The sequence below is a fragment of the Mytilus galloprovincialis genome, chromosome 5 (genome assembly GCF_965363235.1).
Source record: "Mytilus galloprovincialis chromosome 5, xbMytGall1.hap1.1, whole genome shotgun sequence".
Classification (NCBI taxonomy): domain Eukaryota; kingdom Metazoa; phylum Mollusca; class Bivalvia; order Mytilida; family Mytilidae; genus Mytilus; species Mytilus galloprovincialis.
The window spans coordinates 85,439,180-85,457,960 of NC_134842.1; the positions used below are offsets into that span (position 1 = coordinate 85,439,180).

General features: G+C 31.6%; 1 protein-coding gene across 1 annotated transcript; it reads left to right on the plus strand.

Annotated features, from left to right (window-relative positions):
* The first annotated feature begins 1,622 nt into the window (after positions 1 to 1,622).
* LOC143076590 (pancreatic secretory granule membrane major glycoprotein GP2-like) lies at positions 1,623 to 18,364 on the plus strand. Its single transcript, XM_076252412.1, has 5 exons — positions 1,623 to 1,828; positions 11,019 to 11,183; positions 11,817 to 11,879; positions 12,667 to 12,947; positions 18,235 to 18,364. The coding sequence occupies exons 1-5, from the start codon at positions 1,768 to 1,770 to the stop codon at positions 18,337 to 18,339; spliced, it is 675 nt and encodes a 224-aa protein (XP_076108527.1). The 5' UTR covers positions 1,623 to 1,767; the 3' UTR covers positions 18,340 to 18,364.
* Positions 18,365 to 18,781: the final 417 nt, after the last annotated feature.

An 18,781-nucleotide genomic window follows, 5' to 3' on the forward strand; every position in this document is an offset into this window, starting at 1 on the left:
TGTTAATATATTTTAAATTCTACTCTGAAATTGTTTATGAAGACAAATTACAGATGAAAAGAATAGAAGGATTTTTGTTGACGCTGACTTGAATATAACAAATCGAATATGAAGTCGCGTAAACAAGTTTGCCTTATTATAAATCTTACGACAGTTTTAAAGGCAGATCACTGCCCGGAGCGATTTTGAATAAACTCTAGTAGTGAATGAGTATATAATGTGAAGGAACATCAAAATATGAAAAATCGATAACAAATGTATCAGTCATAGTCTAAAAGAACTAAAAATCTTCAAGCATGTCAAGTGCATTTAAGAGATAACTGTATTGTATTTGAAGCTTTAAGGACGTCCATCGGTAGTTTTACTGTCGCAAATTTAGTTTACCTGGCGACGCGGAGCGGAGACAGGTAAACGGGTATTTGCGACAGTAAAACTACCGATGGACATCCGCAAAGCTTCAAATACAATACAGTTATCTCTATTCTAATGCAAAACAAGTTCATAATTAAATTTCAATCATGATTTCAGTGTAAAATCTTCATTAAAGAAAATTCCGCGAAAAGATGTTATCTTCTTTGGTCCCTACACTAGGTGACGTCATAGGTATGCTTCCGGCGTCAAACATAAACACCGGGCGTTTTCTGGCTTCTCTGCCGCTTCAAAATGTAATAAATTTTGATAAAAAGAAAATTTTTAGGCGCAACAAGTGAGTTTTTTTGTTTATTATTGTAGAAATAACATGTCAACACATTCCGAAATTCAAAATGTCGGCTTCCTTAGTTACAGACAAGGAGATAGAGAATTTTACGCTTGCTGTCATCCAATCAGAACAATTGTTACAAAATAATTGCATTAGAATTAGAAATATTCATCACTTTTAAGTCGTAAATGAAAGCGTAATCAATTTTTCAAAATTCTATTCATATATTCCTTTTCTGCACATCACAAATAATTTCACTCAATGTATGGAATTCAAGCAAACTAATAGACTTACATTCTTGATTAAAGATAATAGGTTAATTTTATTAAAATACAGCTACACATTTGTTGACAGAAAAACTAGTTAACTATATCTATAAAATGATAAAGTTCTTCTGAGGCCTTAAAACAGCATATTCTTTGACGGTTTCTACATTTAATAAATATGCGACTTTAGAGTTCGAAGTTCTTATCGGTAAAGTTTATTTCAAATACTAGTATGCAGTGTGTTATCGTGCCAAAACTATTCCTTTCTGTAATCAAGTAAATGATATACAATTGAAAACTTGATGCTTGTATTTTGTTAATTTTTTTAAATCTTTCTAGTTTATCAAATATAATTTATTTTAAGAAAGGCTATCGCTTTTTTAACCTTTTCAAAGACATATTCCTTATTAATATGAAATTGAAAACCATTTGTTTAAATAAGTTAATGAAATATATATAGGATCAAACCTGCGTTAAAGCAATCATTTAAAAATAGGAGAATGAATAAAATGATTCTTGTAAAAGCTTTTGCAATCATCATATTTGTTTCAACATTAAAAGGTAAAGAAAAACAAATCTGAGTGTCTATTTGAAAAGTGATATAGGAAAATTGTTCTTTTCTAATATTAATATTTTATTCTTATTTCTTCAGTGGATGCATTGGAACCATGTAATACAACAATACTTGTAGATGACATTACACGATCTGCTTCACGTTTTCTCGGATCTAATGAAGCAGAAAAATGCGATACGACAATTCACGGTTGGGTTAGATTAAAAATTAACAAAACTGATGCAGACATGCCAACATCATGCATCGACGTGTTCCGGTGTGGATCGTCAATGCCAATATGGTTAAATGGTAGGTAAATTTCATATATTCCTTATTGTGAATAGACATTTGATATAAGAATCTGATATACAATATATTTTCGAAGATGTTGACATATTCATTTATCAGTAAAAGTTAGACTAAAGATACCAGAGGGACATTCAAACTCATAGATCGAAAATAAAACTTAGCAACACGAACCCCACCACAAACTAGAGGTGATCTCAAATGCTCCGGAAGGATCAGCAGATGCTGCTCCACATGCGGCACCCGTCGTGTTGCTCATGTTATTACAAACCCGGTAAAAAGTCTAATTCGGTAGGTCATAGTCGTGAAAAGGGAAGGGGATTGTAGTAACGGTATAAGGAACATATCCGATATCATCTATGAAACGGATATCTCGTAACGGTCAACCAACTGGTGATGGCATCTGTAACATACATTTACGAGTGGATGATTTCAATTTCACCATTTCGAACTTGGTTTGATAGCTTCCTTGTTAGAAGCAAGCCTATATCACGAAAATCATTTTATGAAATACAAGCCCGGGAATATTGTATTAATTGACCAAACACAAGTTGTTTCCTTTTTCCTTTTTCCTTTTTCGATATTCAAATTTTGAAAAATATTTTAAGTCCAAACTGAAACACAAAATTTTTTTCTCTCCACAAATTTTTTTTTCCTCAAAATTTTTTTCTTCCTCAAAATGTTTTTCCACCAAAATTTTTTTTTGTCCAAATTTTTTTTCACCTCAATTTTTTTCCTCTCATTTCTTATTTGGTTTCTGTTTCCTAATTCGATTTTCATTTCCTTATTCAGTTTCTATTTCCTTATTCGATTTTCATTTCCTTATTCGCTTTATATTTCCTTATTGGGTTTTCATTTCCTTATTTGGTTTCTATTTCCTTATTCGATTTTCATTTTCCTTATTTGGTTTCTATTTCCTTATTCGATTTTCATTTTCTTATTCGGTTTCTATTTCCTTATTGGGTTTCTATTTCCTTATTCAGTTTCTTTTTCCTTATTCGATTTTCATTTCCTTATTCGCTTTCTATTTCCATATTTGATTTTCATTTCCTTATTCGCTTTCTATTTCCTTATTGGTTTCCCCTATTTTCTTATTCGGTTTCTATTTCCTTATTCGATTTTCATTTCCTTATTCGGTTTCTATTTCCTTATTCGATTTTTATTTCCTTATTCGGTTTCTATTTCCTTATTCGATTTTCATTTCCTTATTCTGTTTCTATTTTCTTATTCGGTTTCTATTTCCTTATTCGATTTTTATTTCCTTATTGGGTTTCTATTTCCTTATTCTATTTTCATTTCCTAATTCGGTTTCTATTTCCTTATTCGGTTTCTATTTTCTTATTCGGTTTCTATTTCCTTATTTGATTTTTAAATTTTGAAAAAATATTTTAAGTCCAAACTCAAACACAAAATTTGTTCGTCTCCAAAAATTTTTTTTCCTCAAAATTTTTTTTCATCAAAATTTTTTTTCACTCAAAATTTTTTTTTCTCAAAATTTTTTTCCTCAAAAATTTGTTTTCCTCAAAATTTTTTTCCACCAATTTTTTTCCCCCTCATTTCTTATTCGGTTTCTGTTTCCTAATTCGATTTTCATTTCCTTATTCGGTTTCTATTTCCTTATTCGATTTTCATTTCCTTATTCGCTTTCTATTTCCTTATTGGGTTTTCATTTCCTTATTCGCTTTCTATTTCCTTATTCGATTTTCATTTCCTTATTCGGTTTCTATTTGCTTATTCGATTTTCATTCCCTTATTCGGTTTCTATTTCCTTATTGGGTTTCTATTCCCTTATTGGGTTTCTATTTCCTTATTCAGTTTCTATTTCCTTATTCAATTTTCATTTCCTTATTCGGTTTCTATTTCCTTATTCGATTTTTATTTCCTTATTCGGTTTCTATTTCCTTATTCGATTTTCATTTCCTTATTCGTTTTCTATTTCCTTTTTCGATTTCTATTTCCTTATTCGGTTTCTATTTCCTTATTCGATTTTCATTTCCTTATTCGGTTTCTTTTTCCTTATTGGGTTTCTATTTCCTTATTCAGTTTCTATTTCCTTATTCAATTTTCATTTCCTTATTCGGTTTCTATTTCCTTATTCGATTTTCATTTCCTTACTCGTTTTCTATTTCCTTTTTCGATTTCTATTTCCTTATTCGGTTTCTATTTCCTTATTCGATTTTCGACTTCGACACAATTTGTCCACTACGAAACGGTTTTGTAAACTACTAAACTCATCAAAATGTCCACTAAGTAGCACGAGACTGAGTTGTTTCTTCTTATGTAATGTACTGCCTAATCTTTATCGTTAAAAACTGATGGTTCTTTAATTCAGAAAAAAAAGATCTTTCTAGTATACAATGAAAAACGAACTGGAAAGTCTCAGTTATGAGACATCAAAATGACATAACAGTGGCGGATCCAGAAGGGCGGTTCCGGGGATTGGAACCCCCCTTTTTTCGGCCGATCAATGCATTTGAATGGGGACATATAGTTGGACCCCCCTTTATCCTGGGTTGGGACCGGCCCCTTTAAAATGGCTGGAACCGCCCCTAAAGCTGTTTCGTAAGAACAAATGTCCCCTACGAAACAATACATGGTAGATTATGAAATGCCAGCGTATTCCCGATTTTGGAATTCACATGCCCCGTTTTTTTACTTCTTTTACAGAATTTTAAGCGACAAATAACAACCTCACTAGCCAGGTCAATAATTTTCTATTTATAGATCGGAATTTCTTAGTTATTAAGACTCTGATTAATATCGGTTAGGCACATTTTTTCCGGAACTTTATATAAAAAAAATAGGATATAGATAGCAATTATCGTTAATAAGGGATGAAAGCATCGGGTTTCTCAATGAAATAGTACTTATCATGAGTGGAGGGGGCATAAAGTTTTGCCAGCCTTGTCCTTGTGTGTGTCCGTACGTCAAGAAATTAGTTTCCGTTCTTTTACTTTTATCTTGAGTTTGCCTCAACAAAATGTTATGAAACTTATACACAATCCGTATTACAACAAATACAGATCACTTTTGAATTTTGGTGGCGTCATTCATACCATTCTAGGGTTATGCGCCTTACAAATTAAAAAAAATACTGAATTTTTTGTTTCCGTTTTCTTACATAAGTTTGCCCGACACCAAAATCAAGACATATACACAATAAATTTGCAGCAAAGAAACAGCGTCTTCATTGCTGTTCTTCATCTTGACAAAATACAGAGAAATCATTCTCGTCTCAATGAAAACTGAAAGACAGCCCCTAGCACCGGTTTGAGCAGAATTGTTTGCTAAAGTCAATATTGTCATAGTTGTACATGGCATAGAAGACACACATATGCGAGGCAATATGGACAATTTAATATGAACAGCTGGCAAAGAAAGGCTAACAAATATGTCATATATTGCCCGACTAATACAGGGTAAGTTACTAGAGGTTGTATATATATAAATATAATCCCTCAAAAATGAAGTTTCAGCAGGTATTTATATATGATTAACTAAGTGTGTTCCGTCCTGCCTGTCGGTTTGTCCATAGATTTGGAAAGTGAGGTACTAGTACACTACATTATGTCGGTGGTCTTTTTACCGAGCACAGAAAAAAATCCATCATACATGTCATTTTTACCGCGCTGAAGAACGTCCATTATTCATTTTTCATTATTCAAAATTTAATTATAATGAATAATGAAATAGTTCACTATTCACTATTCAATGTAAAGTAATGAATGATGAAATAGTTTAGGTTTCATTATTCAAGTTGGAGCGGTGAATAGTGAAATAAAAAAATTAAAAAATAACTGACACTGTATGTATGTACTTCGAGATTCCGCCAGTATAGACCCCTTGATTGACTGCAAGGGTACAGCGGATCCATGTACACTCCCTAAGAATTAATGGAGATGTGTCCTTTACAATATTATAACTAAATTCCGTATTTCTAAATTCGTCATTTAAGTGTTATCAAACGAACATTCAAATTATTATAAAAAACACTCTGTAAATCTTTAATTTCATTTATTTATTTAGTTTCGGTGGATAAACTAATGGCTTTTCCCTAACTATTTTAAAAAGAAATTCCATGTATAGACAACCTCAATACCAAAACATATATATCAAAATTAAAATACTCTACGTTGTCTTTCTTTGATTTTCCCTGGACCTTTGCTATTCTCCATCCTCTGATTAAAGATATAACAAGTTGATTCTGCAGGATTGACCATTAGAGGGGTTACGGAGGACCTAAATGCCAAAACACGCGTGAAAATGAAGAAATAGCCAATTTTGAAAATTGAAATGGATGTTTTGAACAATGGAAATGGACTGCTATGACCCTTCAGCCCGTAATTACAGATAAACCTTAGCTTATACCTTAGTCGAAAGCTTATTAAGAGAGAAACAAAAGGTATATAGTCAATATGTTCTGCAACGCATATTAGAGGAGTACCGACGGACTAAAATGTCGAAATACGCGTGAACATTGAGAAATAGCTTAATTTTAATAATGGAACTGACTGCTACAACCCGTCAGCTCCTAATTAAGGAAAAAATTATACATTAAATTCAAGCTTTTTGATAGAGGAATACACTGAGAATAAACAATATGTGCTGCAATGACCATTCGAGGGGTTACGGAGGACCTAAATGCCAAAACACACGTAAGAATAGGTCAATTTTGAATAATGGAATGTATATTTTGAATAATTGAATTGACTGCTGTGACCCTTCAGTCCGTAATTACAGATAAACTTTATACCTCATTCGAAAGCGTATTAAGAGAGGAACAAAAGGTATATAGTCAATATGTTCCGCAACGTATATTAGAATAGTACCGACGGACTTAAATATCGAAATACGCATGAATTTTGATGAATGGCTTATTTTGAATGATTGAACGGACCGCTTTAACCCATCAGCTCAAAATTAAAGTAAAAAGTATACACCAAATTAAAGCCTATTAGCAGCCGATCAAAATAGCAGTCACTTTTTTCAGCAGCTAATTTTGTGTCTAAAAACCAAAAACTGCATGAGACTCAAAAGTTCAAAAAAAAAAAATCGCTCAATCTAAGTTAAATATAATTTATCAGTGGAATTCGGCAATTTCACTGCTTGTACTGATTTTAAAAGCATTCCATTCCGTTTTAATATGCATGTATAGTCAGCAGCCGGTTCGTTTTTCGATTATTGATATTCAATTTTTAATATTCAACCTGCTGCAAGCAGTTGAGTTGGTTCAATATTCAAATTTAGTTGAAAATCATAAAAAAAAAATGATTACATTAAAAGCATGATCTTCATAATTAAGAAAAGTGAAAAGATACGCCTGAAATCGTTTTATGACCTCTTCAAGCTGTCGTGAATTCTCGTTGACCTCGAATGATAACCCTTATATAAGTTCAATATTTGTCTTTAATATGTAATATAGAATTTTATAAATAAAAACGACATCAAAGATGTAATTTAATATATGATATCTAAAACAAAATCAAATACCGATCACTCCAGTGATATTTAGAAACATAAATAGAAATATTTATGGAAAGCCAAAAAAAGAAATATACAGCGAAACCCTACTGTAGACCGCTTAGCTGATGTTGAGAACCCCCGGTCTTTAAATGTTCAAAATTCGACGAAATAATAGACTTTGTATTATTTAAAATTTATACCAAATGGATGTAGATACAAACGTGATTAAAAAGGAACTTGGGTTCTGGGTATTGTATTTATGTTAAATGTAACGGAGGGGGTCAGAGACGACACCTCCCGGGACGTGTAGTGGCCAGTACTTCGCCCCTTATTCGATCCTCGGAATACCTGATACCAGATTATGGCTGAACAACAGACAATAAATCAAATGAAACTATATTTTATTCACAAATGTACAATAATTGCATGTATTAAACAAAGTCGGAAATAAACAGGAGTCAGAAAACTTTCTTAAATGGAGTTCAAATATAGAGTAATTTCAAATGTAAAATGAAAAATAAAGTGTTCCCAGAGTTAGTCTTAAAAGTTAATTAAATTTGCTTCCCGTTGTGTTATTAAAGTAGTGAAAATGCACCAAAAAAGGGGTGTCAATCTCTGGCGAATTGCACCGAAATGGTGACTAACTCTGAACTCGGGTTGACTGATGAGTCCGGCGAGTATTTGGAGGCCTGTGCAAGGCCGACTACGACTGATTGTCAACAACAAACGGAAGTGTTTAACGACCTTGACTGGCTATACAGCCATCGCACGGTCGGATCTAAATGATATTCTAAACTTGTCATTAATCAGGCTGACTTTAACAGAAAAGGTATTGAAGACAAATTGAATAAATGAATATTTTTTAAACATTATAAAAACATCAAAAGTTAAATACTAAAACAGTTAAATCAAGGATTTGTATAGTTAGATCTTACTATACAAATCCTTGGTTAAATTAACAATCCTTACTTTTATCTCCACATGTTTTAATCAAATTTAACTTGAAATAAGCATTTAAATACTAAATAATTAACCTGTCCAAATTAAGGGGAATTAATCAGGCACATCAAAACACATCTATTACATAAAGGGCAACTTTGAACCTATGTGGTGCCAGACACATCTCAGAAAAATATCTAAGTGGGTAATAGCCTGAGTTAATACATGTACCTTTGAAATGAGATAGATCCGGTTCAGAACTTTGACGTAGAGACATGCCGAGTAGTACCGAATGTGTGGTTAATACAGAAAATTACGTTAAGGGTAACATGAACCTCTGTGGTGGCCAGACAGGCCCGGACCCCAGAAAAATATTTAAGTGGGAAATAGCATGGGTCAATACCTTTGAAATGAGCTAAGTCTAGTTCAAAACTTTTCCGTAGGAATATGCTAAAAGAGTACTGAATGTGTGGTCGAAATGGAAAATACGTAAATGGACAACTTGGAACATCTGTGGTGACCAGACAGGCCCGGATCCCAAAGAAATATTTCAGTGGGAAATAGCTTATGTCAATGCCTTTGAAAGGGATTGACACAAGCTATGTCCCACATCAATATTTTTTTGGGATCCGGGACTGTCTGACCAGCCTATTGAAATAGAAACCGAATAAGGAAACAGAACCCGAATAAGGAAATGAAAATCGAATAAGGAAATAGAAACCAAATAAAGAAAAAAGAAACCGACTAAGGAAAAAGAAACCGAATAAGGAAATGAAAATCGAAAAAGGAAATAGAGAACGAATAAGGAAATGAAAATCGAATAAGAAAATAGAAACCGAATAAGGAAATTAATGAACATTGAATAAGGAAATAATAAAGGAAAAAGGAAAAAGAAACCGAATAAGGAAATGAAAATCGAAAAAGGAAATAGAAAACGAATAAGAAAATGAAAATTGAATAAGGAAATAGAAACCGAATAAGGAAATAAAAATCGAATAAGGAAATAGAAACCGAATAAGGAAATGAAAATTGAATAAGGAAATAGAAACTGAATAAGGAAACAGAAACCGAATAAGGAAATAGAAACCAACTAAGGAAAAAGAAACCGAATAAGGAAATGAAAATCGAAAAAGGAAATAGAAAACGAATAAGGAAATGAAAATCGAATAAGAAAATAGAAACCGAATAAGGAAATTAATGAACATTGAATAAGGAAATGAAAAGGAAAAAGGAAAAAGAAACCGAATAAGGAAATGAAAATCGAAAAAAGGAAATAGAAAACGAATAAGGAAATGAAAATTGAATAAGGAAATAGAAACCGAATAAGGAAATAAAAATCGAATAAAGAAATAGAAACCGAATAAGGAAATGAAAATTGAATAAGGAAATAGAAACTGAATAAGGAAACAGAAACCGAATAAGGAAATAGAAACCGAATAAGAAAATGAAAATCGAATAAGGAAATAGAAACCGAATAAAGAAATAAAAATCGAATAAGGAAAAAGAAACCGAATAAGGAAATGAAAATTGAATAAGGAAATAGAAACCGAATAAGAAAATAGGAGAAACCCAATAAGGAAATAGAAACGGAATAAGAAAATGAAAATCGAATAAGGAAATAGAAACCAAATAAGGAAATGAAAATCGAATAAGGAAATAGAAAGTGAATAACGAAATGAAAACCCAATAAGGAAATAGAAAGCGAATAAGGAAATGAAAATCGAATAAGGAAATAGAAACCGAATAAGGAAATGAAAATCGAATTAGGAAACAAAAACCAAATAAGAAATGAGGGGAAAAAAATTGAGGTGAAAAAAAATTTGGACAAAAAAAAAATTTGAGGAAAAAAAAATTTGGGAGAAAAAAAAATTTTGAGGAAAAAAAAATTTGAGGAAAAAAAATTTTGTGTTTCAGTTTGGACTTAAAATATTTTTCAAAATTTGAATATCGAAAAAGGAAAAAGGAAAAAGGAAACAACTTGTGTCTGGTTATCAATTGGGGGATATATACTCCGTATGCAGGTGCTGCTGGAATGTTGCTACATAGAAATGGAAAGTTCACAATTAAGAAGCTGATTTCATCTCTTTTGTCGTAAAGTTTGCTTAAAATCGACCCTCATTGTCAATTTATAGATGTAAGTCAGGATATGAGATAGGCTTGACTGTATCTGTTGTATTCTTTATTTCTAGTTCGATGGGATAGATGCGTTCAACATAGTCCCCAAATTTTGAATTATTTAGTTCCTGTATGAAGTTTGATTGCTGATGAAATTAATGTTAATAATTAAGGTTAATTAAGACAGAGGTTACGTGGTGCACTTGGAAAACCCGGCCAGCACTATACCGTTTTTTGTAAGAACACTTATGTAGTTTTGTATCCAATACACTGATGGGAAATCCAATTCTTCATCTTTGGTTGAAATTCTAAAGGAACATAGGACAGACCTATGATTATTCAGGATTTCCTCTTTTACTAGTATTTGTAATTTGTTTTGGAATAGAACACTATATATGATTAAATATGTTGCAGAGAAATACATACACATTTAAGTTTAATGCACATACATCGACATTGATATACTGCCATGAATTTTTCGTCAAAGAAAAGAAAATGATTTCTCTTATTTTTTATTATTTTGGAAAAATTGAAGGTTTCTTAAAACATGTAAAAAAACCACCCTGAAACAGACCAAGTGTAAATGGTTTCTTAATGGCGAAACATTTGTCAATTTTATCTGTATGATGAAATCGTAAACGTTTTCTACAGCCGCCTATATTTATACAAATTACAGGGACATTACCTGAGATAGAGAATGACGTCGTTTCCTTGGATGTTTGCTATAGAGGATTTATGGATTGTTGTGAAAAGAGGACACAAATTCAGTTGAAAAATTGTGGAACATACAACGTCTATCTGCTTAAACCTGTTGATACATGCAATGCCAGATACTGTGTTGGTAAGGCTATTTACTTCCATCTTTAATTCAATCAACGAAGCAACATTTTTATAAGAAATGTTATTGTCGCGAAGTATGTGAAATAGAAAGCAGGAAATATCGAGTAAAATGTTTGAAGAGGACGCCAAACAGTTTTCGTATTGCCTAATAGAACAAAATATAGTAAAGCTAGGAAATTTTGTTTAATATTCAGATTTGTTTTGATTTATGTCCATGCATTTGGTGTTAAAATTTTTGTATAGTTGTTGAAGATATACTCACCATCTCATTCAATTAAAAGATCTTTTAAAATCTAGCTATAGGTCAAATGCAAATGATGAATTAAAGGAAGCAAATATTGATATTTTGGCAATTTTCTAAGAACATCATCTGTAACATGAAATATATCTTTTGCAATATTAGGCGAAATAGCTTGTTCTGCGTTAGTTGTTTATGATTGCAGTTTTGACTTATACTTTTAACGTTTTGTACATGATATCCATGCAGCGTATGATATTTTATATATGAGTTGAAGTTTCGGGATTCTTTTTTCATAATTCACACCGTGAGCTCTTCAGGGCATATTATTTGGTTTCTTGCATGCTGATCCGATGCGAATTGCTCTTATCAATTCATCATTTAACTCAATTTTAGCTGAGCGCATACGTTGTCCTCTAGGTGAAAGTTCTAGAACTGGATATGAGCCAAATTGCCAACGTAAGTAAACTTTTGTTCCTTCACCATTTTGTATACTATACAAACGATACGCATTTAGAAAATTAATGTGAAATTGAAGAAAAAACCAGCAGTTTAATCACCATTGAGGCAACTATCAACAAGATACCAAATAACGTGAACGTAAGTTACTTCATATAATGCTTCGGTTTTACAAAAATGAAAAAAAAACTATACAGATTAACTGATAAAACAAACAGTCTGATTTTTTGTAATAAACGAAAATAAAATGTGATATACAACAACAATCGAAAACCGGAGAATGATGGTCACCTGACTTGGGAAAGACATATACATAAGGTGGCGTGGTTAATCCTTATGCAAGTTCTCCTCCATCTTTCCCTTACATGATACATTGATGTAACTGCATAAGTCATAAGAACAAATCGTAAACAAGTTTGGAAAGGTTTGATCAAGAATTAAACCCCTAAAAAAGTAATAATACCTGTTTTAAAAGTTGGCATTGAGTCAAAAATATTAAAATCATTATACAAACTTTGAACAACTGATAAAAACAAAAACTAAACGTGTAGTCATATTTATATGAAAAAAAGTTTTTGCACATAATACTAAAAACATTTACATAAACGATGTTTTAAACTGCTATACAACTTTGCACTTGACTTTGACTTTTGATTTTTCTGATTCACATGCCTCTGATGAATCTTATACAGATCGTTAAAGTAATATCCTTTTTAATTTCAATTTTCATTTTTGACATGATGATAGATATAAGAAATAATATTTTACTGTTACTTTTCTTTTACAGCTATTAATATTACATTTAAAGGCATTGCTCGAGTACAACCAATAGAACCAAACCACGATGTTTATTCTAACGATGAGCACATGCTTAAATTCAGATGCAATGTCAATATTCCAGTCGAAAACAAAGGACATGTCTTTGACCTGAAGTGGGATTTGAATGGAAAAACAATTCTCGCAAATGATACAAATACAACAAACATAAAGGAGGAGGACTTTATTCAACAAGCTGTACTGACAGCAGATGATTTAAAACGTGAAAACCAAACTACAATGGGATTCAAGGTATATGTAATAAAAAAACAACCTGTAAAATTATGGGTAATGAGGTAAAATTGTGAATGGAAATGAGGAATGTGTCAAAGAGACAACAACCCGACCATAGAAAAGACAACAGCAAAAGGTCACCATCAGGTCTTCAATGTAACGAGAAATTCCCACACCCGGAAGCGTCCTTCAGCTGGCCTCAAACCAAATATATACAAGTTCAGTGATAATGAACGCCATATTAAACTCCAAATTATACACAAGAAACTAAAATTAAAAATAATACAATACTCACAAAGGCCAGAGGCTTCTGACTTGGACAGGCGCAAACATGCGGCGGGGTTAAACATGTTTATGAGATCTCAACCCTCCCTTATATATACCTCTAGCCAATGTAGAAAAGTAAACGCATCACAATACGCACATTAAAATTCGGTTCAAGAGAAGTCCGAGTCTGATGTCAGAAGATGTAACCAAAGAAAATAAACAAAATGACAATAATACACTAATAACAACAGACTACTAGCAGTTAACTGACATGCCAGCTCCACACTTCAATTAAACTGATTGAAAGATTATGATTTCATCATATGAATATCAGGCACAATTCTTCCCGTTAGGGGTTTAGTATCATACAATCATAACATATATGAGAAGAACATAACCCGTATCATGCCAACAACTGGTTTTTGAATAAATGTGTTTAGTTCCGATGCAAAGACCCTATAAGTGAATCAAGATTAACGCCAAAATATGCAATCTTTAATGACCAGACAACCGTATCGTTACTATATCCCTTCTTAATAAGTCTATTTAAAGGTTTTGTTAGTTTCTGAGGTGAATACTGACATTTTTGTGCTTTATAAAGAATATTTCCATTAAAAAAATGGATGAGAAATACATGAACGTATAAGACGTCTGCATGTTGAGCTATATTTACGAACGATGTCCTTATACCGATGATAAAGATAAAATTTAGTAAATGTTTTTACTAGTTTGTGATATCGAAAACCCTGGTGTAATAATTTTTCAGTAATACATAAATTTCTCTCGTTAAAATCTAAAACATTATTACATACACGAACGAATCGTACAAGTTGAGATATATAAACAACGTAAGATGGTGACAATTGAACGTCACCATCTAAAAATGGATAATTAACGATAGGAAATGAAAAATCATCTTTTTTATCATAAATTTTAGTATTAAGCTTCCCGTTAGTGATATAGATATCAAGATCGAGGAAAGGGCAGTGGTCATTGTTAGTATTAGCTTTATTAAAAGTAAGTTCAACAGGAAAAATTTCTTCAATATACATACCGAAGTCGTCATTATTGAGAGTCAAAATATCATCCAAATATCTAAAAGTATTATTAAATTTGTTTATCAGATGTTGTTTTGATGGGTCTTTATTGATTTTTGTCATGAATTATAACTCGTAGCAATACAAAAACAGGTCCGCAATAGGAGGTACACAGTTAGTCCCCATTGGAATTTCGATAACCTGACGATATACGAAATCTCCAAAGCGAACAAAAATGTTCTCTAGTAAAAATTGAAGGGCAGATATAGTATCAAAGCATGTCCAATTGACATAGTTTTTTTGTTTATTGCTACTAAAAAATGACCTAAAAGAGTTTGAACATATATATTCACATTCTGACTTTTTAAATGCCCATTTAATTAGGTGTGTGAATTTTTCTTAATGAGAATGTGAGGCAATGTGGTATATAGGGTAGAAAAATCTAAACTTAGAACAGATTCAAAATCACACATATAAGCATGCAACTTATCAAGTACTTCCAACGAGTTCTTGTCACTCCAAAAGTAATTATTTCACTATTTTCGAAGGCCTTATTTGAACATTTTATTATCAGGTTTTTGATTGTACCAAGTATACTGGTAAGAAGAATAGACAATTTAGTAGTGGAACAATTGCTTGAAGACGAAATAAATCTATATTTGTAAGGTGTTTTGTGTAGCTTCGGAAGCCAATACATAGTTGGGACTTTCATTGTATTTGGTTCTGCTTGTAAAGCGGTAGCTAAAAGTTTATGTTTGTTACAGATATCGTTTTCTGAAAATGGAGTCAGTTGGAATGTTGGTGAATTGGTGATTTTTTTTTTACAGAACCCCAATGTAAAATTTAGGTCAAACAATAATAATATTATTAGCAGCTTTATCGACGGGGACAAAAACAAATTCCTTGGATGTTGAATACGTATATCAACTATGTTCAATACTGAATTAAATAAAGAGTCCAACGATTTTTTGTCAGCTTTTTCACGTTTTATCCATTTCAAACAGTAAGTACGGAGTGAGTCGTGGATGATATTACGACACTCATTTCAATTAATAATTGACGGGGGACGATATTTAGGTCCTTTACTGAGGAATGATTTTAACTCTCGGTCTTGAACGATGTTGAAATCTCCTGGTATAACATGGGAAATGGGTCCATTCGGAAGTAATAAAATTACATGAAGTAGGTGTATTTTCACTGATATTAACATCTTTACACAATCGGCTATAATTAAACACAAATTTCCGGGTAGATTTCTTGTAAATATAACAAATAAGAGGGAGCTCAGTATTATCAAAATATCCAGGATTTTGTTCTTTAACAGAATGGTCGTTAAAAATACCGGCAATATTTACAAAATCAAAACCTTCATTGACATACTTTATTTTAATAAAATGTTTTTTATGATCTTCAGGGCGATCAATTTTGGGAAATAGTTTAGAATAACAATATGCTATAATAATTTGAACAATTTCATACCTAGGACTGCTATATGAAATTGTGTTGCAATCCTCCAAAATTTTATTTAACTTATTAACCGGTAATGAACAAAGCTTTGTTAACAGTTAATGTCTGCCGTTGTTTTTTGAAATTGAAATTAGGTCCTAAATATTGGTATGATTGGTCCGAAATTTTCATTGATTGCGATTTTTTCTACGACCATGAGAACGGTTTTTACGAACACATGGAACAGTTTTAGAAACTAAATAGTTAACGGAATCGGTTCTTGCTATATTACCATTCCCATGATATTATATTAAGACCGAGAGGGTAGACTGTCTGTAATTTTTTAATCCAATTTAATTCAATTATTTTCCGTGATCGTACAAACTTTGAATGAGATTCATCAGGCTGCTTATTTACTACTTTTAAAGGTTGAACTACTAAATATTTAATAGGATGATTGTGCTTCTTAAGGTGTTGATAAATGATACTTTTGAATTTATTGGGTCTTTTGAAACGATACAGATGTTCTTGAGTGCGTTTAGATAAATATCGTCCAGTTTCACTTACGTACTGAATACCACATCCCGGTTTGTTTCATGTGAGTAAATAAATAATACTGTTTGTTTTTCAAGTTATATAAGTTTCAAAATTTAAAGAAAATGTGCGACCATTAAACGTGGACCTTATCGTATTTTTTGGTGGAAAGACGGGGACATGTAAGTAATTATTTGGCATGACACTTATCGATAGAAGGGTAACCACGATTTTTATTGGTAAAAATGTTAGCGATGGTAGTATTTTTAGATAACCGACTTTGAAGATAGAGACGTGTAGATACCCTTTGAACGAGTTTAGTATTTAATATTTTTCCATTTCTAAGCTTCATATTTGTTTTTGTTTGATTGTCAATTGTACGCTGATTACATTCTCTTACATTTAAATACACAATCATGCAATATGGAGATTATACAAATCCATATGTAAGGACGCTTTTAAGTATGATTCCCAAGATCTGTCATCCGATTTTTGTATGTCTTTACTTGTTGGTCACATTATTAAAGATCTCAAACATTCTTAGTAACATAATTTACTTGTGACCTAATACATGATTAGTAAAATTCCACATGGGACGAAAACGAGCCACTTTACAAAAGTATAAAATTGACTATAGCCCACTGACATTAAATAAAATATACAGGTTTCCCGAAAAATTGAAATAGCAAACATACCGGAATCCAAGGAAAATTCAAAACAGAAATTCCTTTATTAAGTGTTCACTTTTCATCAATAAAAGATTATATAGAAGATCAGATAAAAGGCATCATATCACAATTTGACGTGATGTATCACAACTTGTTAAACGGTTCTCGATTGACATTCTGATATATAAAATCATCGGACGTATTGCCTATGATCATGCTGTGGTTAACATCGAAGCGAACACAAATCTACAAATGTTATTATAGATTATCGTTGAGATGACCAATGATATTCTGTTTATCGGTATTTCTAATACTAAATATCTTACATTTGTTTTTGTATCTTTTAAATGCAATTAATCTTTATACGATAAAACTTAACCAATTAAACAGTTTACTTCCCCACACAAATAACCAAGGTTTAAGAGAATTCTCTTTACAGAGTTTTTATAAAATCCTGTTTCAAAATCATGCAATAAAAACTAAAAACTTTTCAATTTCTAACTTAATGATAATGAACATTGACGAGTACAGATTCTCTGTAAATAAGTAAGTTTTGTATAATGTATAACATGTTATCTATCAAATACCCGCAATGATTTGTTGTAAATATCTATGGTATTGAAAGGGAGCAGTAGTGAACCGTATAACGAATTTATCGCACACGGGACTTTTCCTGTAGATTTATGATACAATAGTTATCAAAAGTACCAGGATTATAATTTTATACGCCAGACGTGCGTTTCGTCTACATAAGACTCATCAGTGACGCTCAGATCAAAATAGTTAAAAAGCCAAATAAATACAAAGTTGAAGAGCATTGAGGACCCAAAATTCCAAAAATGTTGTGCCAAATACGGCTAAGGTAATCTACTCCTGGGGTAAGAAAATCCTTAGTTTTTCGAAAAATTCAAAGACAACACTGATACACCATCAATATTAAACGTGAGGTCATGACCCGACACACATAGCGCGTTAAACCAATCATAATACATAATCTATCCGACGTGCAATAAATAAAAATATTGGAAACCGGTCTGGATGAGTGAATTATAATAATAAAAAAAAAACAATCTGATTTTTTTTTAATTACGCATTTCATACAAACAGTTAATTGCATACCAATATATCAAGAATACTAAGCTAAAAATTAAGTAATATTTTAACGTAACATAATTTTGTTAATATAAAATTGATGTTAGACCACTTGCTCAAAGAATATACATTACAAACAAAAGTAAAAACATCGATTTTAACCTACAATTATGATTATGAAAAAAAACTTTCATTTGATCTGTTTGATTGCAATCATTTTATTCATAATGATTATATATTTGTTCCAATATTTATTTTCAGCTTAAATGTTCAGTCAGAGCTCGTTTGTTTCCAAATTCCGTGCCTACAGTTTTTCAAGAAAGTGAAGAATTCTTTGCAGGAATTATGGTATTGCTGATTAATTGATTTTTGTTAATGATTGATAAAGAACAAGTTAAAATTTGATAACTGTATTTGTATTCTATTAAGTATATGAAATTTAAATATAGTCAGTCAAATATTAAAGGGAAACTTCGCAAAAAAATAAAAAATTGATATTATGTTTATTCTGTATAAAAATGCTCAAATTCATAGATATTAAAGTTTTATTCTGCTAGATAAGAGATTTTAAATTAAGAGTATCAATTCTCTGCTGTCAGCCATTTTGTCACCTTCTCCGATTTGCAGTCACGATATGTCTAAGGACCAAAACTACAGTAACCCGATGTAGTCGTAATTGCGTGTCGATATCTCGTCAATCGTACGGTTGTTTTATCCGACTAGTTAACTAGTTAATTAACTTGATACGGAAAATTTTCTTCTTTTCTTTTTAAATAACCATGATCTGTTATTTTTAGACTGATAATAT

Coding starts and splice junctions, on each gene's coding strand:
- LOC143076590 (XM_076252412.1), top strand. CDS start 1,768: ATGCCAACATCATGCATCGACGTGTTCCGGTGTGGATCGTCAATGCCA. Junction 1,829..11,018: donor AATGCCAATATGGTTAAATG/GTAGGTAAATTT, acceptor TACAAATTACAG/GGACATTACCTGAGATAGAG. Junction 11,880..12,666: donor ATATGAGCCAAATTGCCAAC/GTAAGTAAACTT, acceptor TTTCTTTTACAG/CTATTAATATTACATTTAAA.